Source organism: Triturus cristatus, chromosome 4_2 (assembly GCF_964204655.1).
Source record: "Triturus cristatus chromosome 4_2, aTriCri1.1, whole genome shotgun sequence".
Classification (NCBI taxonomy): domain Eukaryota; kingdom Metazoa; phylum Chordata; class Amphibia; order Caudata; family Salamandridae; genus Triturus; species Triturus cristatus.
The window spans coordinates 507,836,587-507,849,075 of NC_140586.1; the positions used below are offsets into that span (position 1 = coordinate 507,836,587).

Below are 12,489 nucleotides of genomic sequence, written 5' to 3' on the forward strand. Positions count from 1 at the left end.
CCTAAGAAGCATACAGCCATTCTCTCTAGTTTTGAAAGGTACAGAGTCTCTCTAGTTTTGAAAGGTACAGAGAGAGATGATGTAAAGTTCATTGACAGCCTCACACTCTATTTCCATGTAACATGTTCGCTTAGTCCAAATATATATGGGTTTCATCTCCTGACCTAAAGAAGTGTTGGGTTATTCATATCTCCAACACTAGTTCTGGTCAGTACTTTTCGCCCCTACATGCTATTATACATCCATCACTCAGAAATTTATAGTAGGGATAGTAGCCCATTACCCTTATCCTCCCAAAACAAATACTCCAACAAATGCTCCATAGTCTCTGTTGTGTTTTTATCCACCAAACTTCCCCTTTTACCATTATGCCTATTTGTGTGTATTGTCAAGACTAAATTGTTCTTTGCTACAGAAAATGATGTATCTGCATGTATTGAAATGGAGAAAAAATAATACAGTGTCACAATAAGCATAGTACACCGATACTTCAGTTTTTTTTTTGAAGAAAGGGTCATCATTGTTGCTTTTTCCAGACCAATACCTCAAAAAATGGGCCTGTTTGGCTTTAGCTTAGCAGCTCTGAAGCTGAAACTAAAATTACACAGTTAGGTTAGACCTTGATAACTTCATATAACTTGAGTCATTAACTATATATATTGTCATCTAAATTTCAGAGCACTGCCCTAGAGCAGGCCATGGATAAATTGCCCTGTCTTTACCTTCCTTCTTATAGTCCTATCTGGATTTGAATCCTTTCTAAATAGTACTGTTTTGAATTGATGAGGTGTTCATAAAATATATGCTATTTGTGCCTAGGCTATGACAATAAATTAAAAGCTACTCTATATATAAATAAAAGGTAGATTCAACTACACACAAACAAATCAGCAGATATGAGATGGTAAGTGGCAATTTCCTTCACTGGGAGTGTGTTGAAAAGCCATAAGAGTTTTATTAGCAATCCATGAAACAGATGTAAAAGCTGTGAGTGGAGGCATAAAATGTGTGCACCCATCACCAATTCACTTACAGCTTAAATAGCTATCAGACAAGACTCACATAAAGTTAAATATGGCAACCTTGAGGGATACATTGCAAGAAGAAATGACAGATCAGCTGTTCATTTGAATCTGTGATTTTGTAGCCTATCACTTCTTTACACTAAGATAAAACTGTCCCTAGTATATTCTCACATCTCCAAAAATCATCTTTTAGAGTGAAATTGCTTTGTTGCCCCGTTTCTAAACTTTTGAACCTTCCTCTATTAAACATGTATCTGTTTCATAAAGGCAGCTTGGAGTATACCTTTAAGGCTGAACTTGAGCATTCATGGTCTGACATAATTATTGAGCACTGCATATTGTGTCCAAGATTGTTGTCTTTTTACTGCAGGCTTTTTATTATCACCTCCAACGAGGCAATATTGTTGTAGGAATATATAGGACAGAATGTTTATATGTGAGGATAATCTGACAATGATGTTCTGGTACCTCACTTCCTGGGGTTACCCTCTCGTTACTCTCCATGTTTTGAGCCACAATCAGATGTTCAGCCTTTAGTTAGAAGGAACATAAACAGTGAAGTCTTCAAATATAACCCTTCATGGATGGTCAACTAGTTAAAGTGTAAATAAGTACATGTTCAATGTCAACCAGTGCAATTGTTAATAAAATTAATATGATCAGTATTTGTGATCTGAAGCTAGAGCTAAACACACTACTCTGAGGAGATGCAATATATGAGCTGCAGGGAAATACTTGTTATCCTTGACAAGGTTCAATTCATTAAAGGTCAACTCTGTGGCTCCAATACTGGACCAAACTTCCAGGGAATGCCAAATGCACATGTAAATATTTGCATTCAATGTTACAACTGTACATGGGCATCTGTGGAAAAGTTAACAAAACAAAATAAATGCTAGTGAGAACATCTGCCATAAGAACTCCTTTTTAAGCATACCTCCCCCCATGCCTGAAACCTACAAATGCAGCACATTGTCTAAGGACTAAGGGGCATATTTATGAGCCCCTTGCACTGCCAGAGCATCACTTTTTGTGGCGCTCTGTCAGTGCAAACTTTTAAATCATATCTAAGAGGCCACACAAAGACACTTTGCATGACTTTGAATGCCCATCTATGAATTCCCATGCAACACCCATGGATTTTGATTCTTCCCCAGATTTACAAAAACATGTCAACCCAGTAGACACCAAAACAGCAATGCCACCAGCACAGGAGAAAAAGACAGAAATGCACTGTAATTGACATTTCACTTTGACATAGGGCAGCGTAGAAAGGTTGCCCTACGCCAAAACCCCATAAATATGCCCCTAAATGCAGAATGTAAAGCTCACCTCAGAACCTTCTGGTGCAACCCAAGTCCATTGGACAGATTCACAGTATTTCTTCTTTGTGTCACCAGAGCTCAGGTGTTTACTGTTACAAGGAATGTAGAAGACCAGGATGCAGCCAAGAAGACCCCATTATTGACACAAGGAGCTGTGCCAAACATTCTTAAGAAACATTTTGAGACAACAGGAAAGTCGTCAGCGGAAGCTGCCAGCATGATGGTAATATGAGCTTTTACTACTTCACTGATTCTTTTTGAAAAGGGAATAATCAGGTAGATTGAAATAAAGGTAATTTAATTCTGTTTAAAGTTCAAATATTTTATGCAAAAAATTACAAATGAGCAAGGTATTAAACTTAATGCTCACTTCTAATCAAATACTTAGATTTCAGATCAGGACAAAGCAGAATAATTTGTGACCAGATGTGGCAGGTGTCTGGCACAATTCGCCCACTAGTTCAGGGGTTCCATCCTGCAACTGGCATCCCAGCATAGGGTCTGTATACTTAGACTGTGCGGAGGTCAGGGGTGAGGCTGCCCTCTCCCTGCCCCCTTTACTGGGGCCCTTCACCCTCCCACCTAGAGAGGTGCCCCCATAACGCAAACCGGTAGGGGCACTGTTAGCAGTTGCCCCTTCCTCCAGGTCAGAGGCGACACCCTGGACCTGGTCCTCCAACCAAGGGTCTGTACCCTTAGGCTGGACCTGTGCCTGGCAACCCAGGACTTCTGGGGGAGTACACCAATTCCCCCCATGGACAACACACTCCTCTAGAGTTGGGCAACAGACTGCCTGGCACACCAGGACTTCCTGGGGAGAACCCAGGCCCTCCTTGAGGGAAACATACCCCTCCACCAGTTCAGGGCCTTGACCCTGCAAACGATCTACCAACCTGGAAAACCCCTCAGGTGGCACCGGGGTCAGAGGCGAGGACTTCCTCCCTCTGCACCCCCTTCCAGCATACTGCACCCTCCCACTTGGAGTGGTGCTCTTAGAAAAAAAAATGGTTGGGACACTGCTTACGGTTGTCCCTCCCTCCAGGTCAGACAACACCTGGACCTGACTTCCCAACTCAGGGATCAACCCCCACGGTTGAACAACTGCCTGGCGAACCAGGACTTCCTGGGGAGTACAAACACCCTCCCCGAGGGTAACACAGAACTCCTGTGTTGCGTGACAGTCTGCCTGGCGCAGATCTCCCGGTCCCTGTCCACCTGACCGGGCGCGAAGATCTCCCTGGACAGAAGTGGTGTCACCATGGTCATTCCTCTGGAGCTCAGCTCTCCTGACTGGCTCCTGACCCACTGGTTCTCCCACTGGGGGCTCCTTCCCCCTCTCACCCCTCAAGCTGGACTTCTGCGCCCCCCCTAGGAGTGGCACGGCCAGACACAAGAACTGATGGAGGCCTGACTACGGGCACTCCCAGCTCACCTAACACGGGGAGACTCCCCACAACTGACGGTCCATCCGGATAGACTATATTCTCTACCTGGTGTTCCCTCATGGAACCATCCAGTACTGAAGACTGAGGTGGGGGCACTTCAGGACCTATCCCAGTCTCACTCCTGCTCCCTCGAGACAGGATGTGAGGCCATACAACCTCCTCACAATAAGGGGACCTAGCTGCATCACTCCGGACCTCTCCCACCCCTCTGGGTGGGAAGACCTTTGAACAACTCCTATTAGAGCCCTTCCCTAATGCCTCTACAGAGCCTCTGGTACTCACCCAGAGGTCTGCCTCCTGTGCCATCTCCCTAAGATCAGGGAACTCGCCCTCTAACAGGTGTTGGTTTAGTTCTGGAAAACAGGAACTCACAATAGGCTCTCCCACAATTGGATTGCACAGTTCCACGCAGGTGCTAACCTTCACCTCACAATCCAGTGCCTCACATACGTACCCCACACCATTCTCCTGAAATGGGCGAGACATTACGTGACTGTCCCTATCACTCAAACCACACTCTTCTGGGCGATTCTCACACTCATACACCAGGACTTCAACCACGGGGGGACCTCTCCCCCTGCACCTCACATCTAGAGTCGGTAGGTTGTCCTTCCCCTCACTAGGACTATGGGCTCCTACGCTAGTTCCCCAATCCACCTTAGGGACACTGCACACTAATGGACCTACCTCATATTCTTGAATCCCCTGGTGTAGATCAACCCCCTTCTTCGAGTCAGGTGCCACATTTCTGGGTGGCGTACTACACTGTCATCATTACATAACTCAATTTTGCTGCCACCACTGGAGCTCACCCTCACTGGTGAGACCAGACAATAAAAACTGCGCGAGGGGAACAATATACCCTCCCAAGCTAACTTCTCCTCTACTGCTATCTGCGCTCTCTTGTGGAAATCCCTAACAACCTCTTTGGGAATGTATACTCAGCTCTCTGTCTGTACTACTGGTATGCTGCCACCAGAGGAACTGGAGGTCTCTCCATTCTTTGCCTTAATCTCCAGCTCCCTCAATGCTCTCTCATGCTCAAGCTTCATTTTCATCATTTCAAGCTCTATCTTCCTGATCTCACGGTCTCTCTCCTTCTGACCTTCTATTTGCATCTTAGCCATCTCCCTATTATGGCGTCTCTCTCTTTCCCTGTCCTCCATCTCCTCTGGGGACAGACCCCATGCCGACACACTTCTGCCAGGGCTGGAAAGCGCCTTACTACTTACTGCATCAATCACTTCATGCACATTTCCCACTTCTCCACAGGCTCTTCCATATTCCTAGGGGCATCCCTGGCTGCTAGCCAGGCCTTCAGTGCCTCGCAGAATTCTTCTTTACTGGTGAACCCTGTGGTAGGGACTGTAAATTTCTCACAAAATAATTTTAGCTCCTTGGACGTGTAGGTATCTATCTTCTCCTCTTCCCAGGAGAACTCTTCTGGGTCAATAACTCTGGGCTTGGCCATTGTGACAACAACTGGCACTCTTAATCAAAAATAGACTTAAAAAACAAAACAAAAAAAAAATCCTCAAATACGTATGTGGCACGTTATGGTCTGCACTCACTAGTAGTGTACACTATAATTACTGTATGCGGTCACCAACGCAAGTCCCGGTCACCAACGCAAGTCCAGATCCCCACCGCTGACCACCAATGTTAGAAATGGGGGTCTCTGGTTGGCAGTGGATGGCCACTGTCCAAGCAGGGACCCTTCTTTCTAAGTCAGAGTGAAGGGCTGCACCCCCTTGACAACCCCTGCTCCACCCCGTGGTAACGTAGCACGAGCAGTTAGGCTAATCTAGGCAGTGTGTAAAGCGTTGATGATCATACCCAGTTAATACAGTGAGGAACACTACAAAGGAACACAACAAAGGTAGTTATCAAAGAAAATAGTTATATTTATAGAGACTTATCACAAGACCAAATAATGAGGAAACCACAATATTGTACAAAATTAGTTCTCTCTGGATGCTGCAAAAATTGTTCCAATGGGTAAGGTAAAGTTCAGTTCAGGACAGTGGTCTCTGTCACCCCTCTACTCACAATTCTGAGATGTTGGCAAATAATCCACAAGAAATGTCGCTCCGGTGGGTTACAGATGTTTTTCCTCACACTCTGGTCACGGCCGCTCGCTAACGGGAGTTAGCGATGATTTTCCAGACACTCAGCAACTGTAGCGATGATTTTCTGGCCGCAAACATGCGGGGCGATGATCAGGCCAGCGGGCCCTCAGCGGCAGCGATGCGATGATTTTCTTTACGCTCAGCCACTGTAGCAATGATGTTCTGGCCGCAAACGTGCGGGCGGTGGTCAGGCCAGCGGCCCTCAACGGCAGCGATTCAATGATTTTCTTTACGCTCAGCAGCTGTAGTGATGATTTTCTGGCCGCAAGCGTGCGGGCGATGATCAGGCCAGCGAGCCTTCAGCGGCAGCGATGTGATGATTTTCTTCACGCTCTGTAGGTGTAGCGACGATTTTCTTCACGCTCCTCGGCTGCGGCGGCTCGCTAACAGGCCTTAGCGACGAAAATGAAGTCTACTGGACCTGAGACTTCAGTCAGGAGGCTAGCGCTCTCTCTAGCCCTTGGGTGATTGCAGGGTCAAGATTAAAAAGTTCTCTTACAGCTCCTTTTCCCTCCTTTTTCCAGTCCAATGAAAACTACTGCAGGCCAATCCAGGGAACAGCACACAACACCAGGACAGTCCTCTCCTGCAGCTTTCTTTAGTTCCACGGACAGAGGTTGGTCTTGAAATCCAGGGGCAATACAAATTGTAGGTGTTTCAGCACAGATATTTATACCCCAAAAGTCTTTGTTCTAAAGAGTCACAAGTCACTGAACCCAGCCAGAACCAGTTCTGCTCAGTCCTGGAGCACTTTGTTTACCAGGCTGCATCCTTCCTTTCAGAGTGCAGGGAGGAGACATCAGACGCACCACAGGAGGTGGAGCCAGCATTGTGGAGGGAAGGCACAGGCCTATTCAGGTCCCAGGTGCAACTCCACCCACCCATCTAGATGCAGATCTCTCCATTCACCACTGGGACATCTCACCCTGTCTCCTGGAATTCCCCAGCCCTATCACTCCAAACCCAGACAGCCAATACACATAACAGCAGAGCACACTGGAAGGCTTACGCAAGAAAATACCTACTTTCTAAAAGTGGTATTTTCAAACACAGAATATAAAAATAACCTTCACTAAAAGATGCATTTTAATATTCTGAGCTCAGGCATACTAAATTCGTTTTTCTACCATGTTCCTGAGGTCAGTTAGGACTATAGAGTGTAATAGTCAAACTGCCCATTCTGGCCTATGGAGAACAGGTAGCCTTACAGTAGTGAAAAATGAAATTTAGTGTAATTCACTACCAGGACATGCTACACACATCAGAGCATTTCCCACCTTACACATACAATGAACCATACCATAAGAGTGGCTTACATGATGCCAAGGGAAGGTTCAGGGGCTGGGAAGTGGGTGCACGTCACAGCCAAGATGGTAGTTTTAGACTGCACACAGACACTGCAGTGGCAGGTTTGAGATACACTTTACAAGCTGCTTCTGTGGGTGGCGCAAACCAGCGCTGCAGGCCCACCAGCAGTATTTGGTTTACCAGCCCTGGGCACACACAGGCCACATTACTAGGGACTAACAGGTAAACCAAATAAGCCAATCATGGATATACCAATTCACAAGTCATATTTACAAAGGGAGAGCATATGCACTTTAGCACTGATCAGCAGTGGTAAAGTGCCCAGAGTCATAAAATCAACACAAACAGGTCAGAAAAAATACAGGAGGAAGGCAAAAAGTTTAGGGATGACCCTGCAAAAAGGGCCATTTCCAACACTTGCACTCACTGGAAATTATTTTTTAAAACAGAGCTATGGTCTGGCTCAAACCACTGAAATTTGCCAGAAAAACACTTTACTGCCTTAGAAACTGCATGTAACAATTACTTTATATAAGGAAACTACTGAGTTCTCTTCGCTATGATTGTACCAAGCTGCACATGTAAGTGTTTGCATGCTGGTTTTAGTTAATTATTATTATATTACACTGTGCGAACCTAAGTGTATTTAAAATACATGCACTTTTAACTGGAACTCCCAAAGGGCACCAGGCACAATTCTCAGGAGCGCAGAATCTCATGCAGTCCCTTTTGAGAAGCTATCGAACAATTTTCGGATTCTTCCTTCAAAGGTTTTTACAATGGGTTCAGAATTTCGCCAATCTGGACTCACACCGGCGTCATGTTTAAGTGTATAGTAAGACATAATAAAACCACGAAAAGCAATGACACCGGTGTCAGAGGGCGGCAGCAAATGACACACACCAGCCCAAGTGTGTATTCCTCTGGGAAAGTGTCTGCCTTTTTCCCTTATGCGACGCATTCTTTGTATACATATAACAGTGCTAACAACCAAACAGGAGCCCCTGTGAAGTTTTAACTCAGTTTAATCCCCTTCCTTTTCTTAGGTGCCTCATACCACTGCTATGCAGCACCACCCACCCCGGTAAGCCCACGCTCCCAAAAATAGCCCCCAGCTGTCCAGCTCAGTATCCCAGCATGGCCATTTGTAGCAATGCCATCTCTGAAGTACTTAGGTCCGTTCGACTCCTTGGCACGGGCCCCATGAGTGAGAATCTCCTCAAACGCCAGAAAAAGGCACACCGTGTAGTCGCACAAAAAGACAGAAAATGGAAATGATAAAAGCCACACTGCAACATCAGACGCAGGAATGGTTTGGCAGAGCAAATTACAAACAATATAACTTTTGATGTGTAGATCTGGGGAGTGCCTGCCCTGCTCTGTTTCTGAACAACAGTCTAATATTTTTGGATGAATACATTAAAACGTGTCTGAAAAAAACACCTTTAGGCACACTGAATCCACATCTGTTGTAGCCTACATCAGCTCTCGAAAAAAAACATTACTTATAGTCTCCGGGTTTGCAATATGTTCGGACAGTCTCGTTCAAAGTACACCAGCGGCACTTTCTTGTTTTGAAGATAATGTTAGATGTTGTCCAATAGTAACACTTCAAATGGCCCTACAATTGCGCATAAGCGAAAAGACCTGCAGTGCATGCTATTGTAGCTAGCTGGCAGACACGTTACACGGGAGGAGAAGTGAGTTCCAAGCCTCGTTCTGGGAAAAGAAATGTCATTGGTAAAAGAAATAAAGGAAGGGCTAGGCTATGTAGCGCGAACTCGACCTGGAGGTTTGCGAAATTTATATGAGCACTACTTGCTTGCATCACATCACACAAGAACAGATTAATTTTTGTGTATATTTAGGCAGTGTGATATTAAATAAATTGCCCAGGATTTCAAGATGCTGAGCCGATGCGAGACTCAAACTGGGTTCCCTACTTACTGCCCCCTCACTGCCTATCTCCCTCATTCCTGGCTGACGTCAGGGTTCCCGGCTCTGGTGTCTGAACCCCGGGCAGCAGAAAAGTAAAACATCCTGCGTTGCCTTGCGATCGTGAAATTCGACATCCGTCCACTCCTGCAGCCTCGCGTGCACATGCACACACACACACACACACACACACTTCCACTCATCACACGCTTGCTTAGGCATGCTGGAGTGAATGCCTGCTTGTGCCCCGGGAGGATTGCGCAAAGTGCATTCTGATAGAGAAGCACTGAAGTAGGTCCCTGCTTGTGCCCCAGGGGCACTGTAAAGTGCACGCAATGGAAACAAAGATTTTTTTTTTTTTGTTTTAAACAAATTTTTATTCAAATTTTACATATGAAGGAACAATGAGTTACAATCTGCATTGAACACAATACTTATACATAGGTCTACGGATATTACACAAGTATCGTGAGCATCCTTACAGATGATATTACTCAGTTGTCGATACACTCCGGATAAGACCTACGAGAGGCTGAAAGTACATTAGGTAAATACATTACTAGGTATCCGACCATATCTATGTGTTACTCTCGTAATCTTCAAGCTTCTGTATCTACGGGGGCAACGCCTCCCAAACAACCCACAAACTCCCAATCCGCCCTAACCCACCCATTTAACCCAAACATGCCACGAAATTCAGTCTGAGGGTCACAGATCCCCTCACTCGGGAGGGGGAGCGGACGGGCCCCACACAGCAAGCGTGGAATCGGGGGAGAATGGAGGCCGAGCACAGCTGCCAGGGGGGGGACCCTGATGGTTACGGACGAGTGCAACATAAGGGGGGAGGCGTGAATCATCTCCCACCAGAAAAAAGGCCACAGTCAGACGGGAATTTACAACACTCAACACCAGTGGACTGGCTCCTTTAAGGGGCCCTTTAAGGGGCTTGTCTTGAAGCCAGGAGAGGTGGCGTATCACATAAAGCTGCCGACGTTGGATCTGAAGAGCAGAGTTTGTTCCTCGGCTTGAGCTGTATTAATTATAAATAAAAAGGTCCGTGGCGTGGGCTGTATGAATCATAAATAATTAAACAGATCTCAGATGAGAATGGGGAGAGACAAATAAAACAAGCATTGTGTGGAGAAACAAATAAAACAAGCATTGACAATGCAATACAAGCATTGGCAAATCAGATGAGAGTGGGGAGGGGAGAGCATTGACAATGCAATACAGGCATTGGCAAATCAGATGAGAGTGGGGAGTGGAGAAACAAATAAAACATGCATTGGCAATACAATCGTATGGGGTGAAAAGGCATCATAAGAAAGTAGTCTGTGCTGTAAAGGGGCCTATAGCCATGGAAGGACACAAAGGAGGGACTAAAAAGCCTACAACCAAGGCATCATTTAAGACACCAACTAATGAAAATGATTGGTGGAGTGTGGCAGGAGCTTGTATACACTATAGTGTATACTGCATGTCTCAACGAGACAGCGCAAGCGCTGCCTAGGCGAGACCTAAAAAGACTCAAGGGGAGCGCTTGCTCATTACTCACCGCTGCGCTGCTGGACAACCTCAGTGTAAAATGAGCGACATGGAGGGTTGAAAGCAGCTGTTTAAATAGAGCCATCTATCACGCATGTCAGATGGAAGCGTGCAGACGCTCAATGCTTACCAGGCTCTGACAAGGAAAGTGAAATTACTGAAAAACAAGCATTTGCAATGCAAATTGGTCTCGCATTTGTGAGAGTTAGAGGTATTGGCATTGTAAATGACAATGTCTTTTATCTACCAAAGGAATGAAAGAGGAAACTTATGTAAAAAGAAAGGATGCTAGAGAAAGTAGTAAAATGAAACAGAAATGGAATGAAACTGAGGAAATGGGATAACTTGAGTGTAAAGAAAATAGGGCGGAAAATAGAAACGGCAAAATAAAGATAGAATGATGAAAAAGAGAAATAAAGAAGGCAAAAATGTCCAAAGATTAACAATGCAAATAAAGGAGGAAATAGAGAAGAATAAATAGAAACAGGAGAAGAAAATAACAAATCAAAGCAGAGCAAAACAGAAAAAAGCAAGGTGGATGAAATGGAGCAGAAAGACGTGGATTGGCAATCCAGGTTTCGAATTACCATGAAATCCCCCCTCACAGATTAGCGAAAAAAACAGACAGTCTATGCCAGGGTACAAAACAGAGCCCGATAGAGTCACATTTTGAGGCCCCCTTTGAAAAACTGCCGGTGCTCAGCACAGTAAGACCCGGCTCAGTAAAAGTCCTGGGACTGCATTACACACCTATCTACTTTTTTGTCTCCCTGGGCATTATGAAATGTTCTGAGGGTGTCAGCACTAAACAAGCCACCACCGTAATATAATAGTATGGGAACTCCTAGAAGACAGCGTACATTTGGATTTCCCTATTGAAAGGACCACTGGACAAATGCATTTTCGAGAAATAAGATGTTGTAAATGGGACAGTGTCTCTTATCTTTGATGCGCACTCTGGAAAAAAACATTCATTAATAATTTGGATGCAAGAGTTAATTGTGCTCAATTTCCTGACACGTTCTTCCAGCATACACCTACTTTTCTCCAAGCTATTATGAGTGTCTCCTCTTGTCTTTCAAGAACACCTATTTTTGTCCCTATCAATTTTAACTGTCCTCGTCTTTTTCTACCCCAATTGCTGCTTGCCTCCAATGCCACTCAAAACAATAAGTCGGTTTGTGGCTTTCAGCGGCAGAATTCGATGCATCCATCTTTGTCTTGGAGTACGTCGGGCTTGTAGGAAGGGATCAATTGGTATGCAAGAGAATAGTGACCTTAGAATCCTAATGCAGTTCCCATACAATGAGATCGATTTTCGATGGGTTTCTTCTTTACCAGCCTCTGTTTCAGAATGTGCGCGAAGACAAGAATATACCATGGAGATTTGAGGAAAGATATACTATTCAGATACCTTAGGAAAGGCTAAATGGGACGTGCTCTCTGAAAACGTGTTTGTGTGTGGGTGTGGCAGCGGCAACGGGGGGTGGGGTGAAGGGGTGGGAGGGTTATGTGGAGGGGCCTGTGAGTTGACACTACGTTTCTATTTAGCCAGTAAAATTCTACATATGTTTTTGTGTTTTGACTTGAAAGCAACCTGCTGGTTAATGCTGGAAAGAATGTTTTTTAAAGAAAGTATGGCGTTCCAAGAACGGTGTTTCCAGAAACCAGTGTCGCCGGCCATCTTTCCTTAGCAATGCCAGAAGCCTAAATCTAGTGAATCAGGGTACAGGTTCAGCTTCGTCATGTTTCGGACAGTACTGCCTGTTCAGTTCTT

The 12,489-nt window shown here is 45.2% G+C and overlaps 1 protein-coding gene across 1 annotated transcript in view; it reads left to right on the plus strand.

Moving 5' to 3' along the window:
* The window catches only part of LOC146834630 (vitellogenin-A2-like), a 119,980-nt gene that overhangs the window by 28,368 nt on the left and 79,123 nt on the right, over positions 1-12,489 (plus strand). Inside the window, exon 11 of the mRNA XM_085599934.1 lies at positions 2,426-2,573. Within this exon, the coding sequence (XP_085456060.1) occupies positions 2,426-2,573 (148 nt within the window). The remainder of the gene's footprint in view (positions 1-2,425; positions 2,574-12,489) is intronic.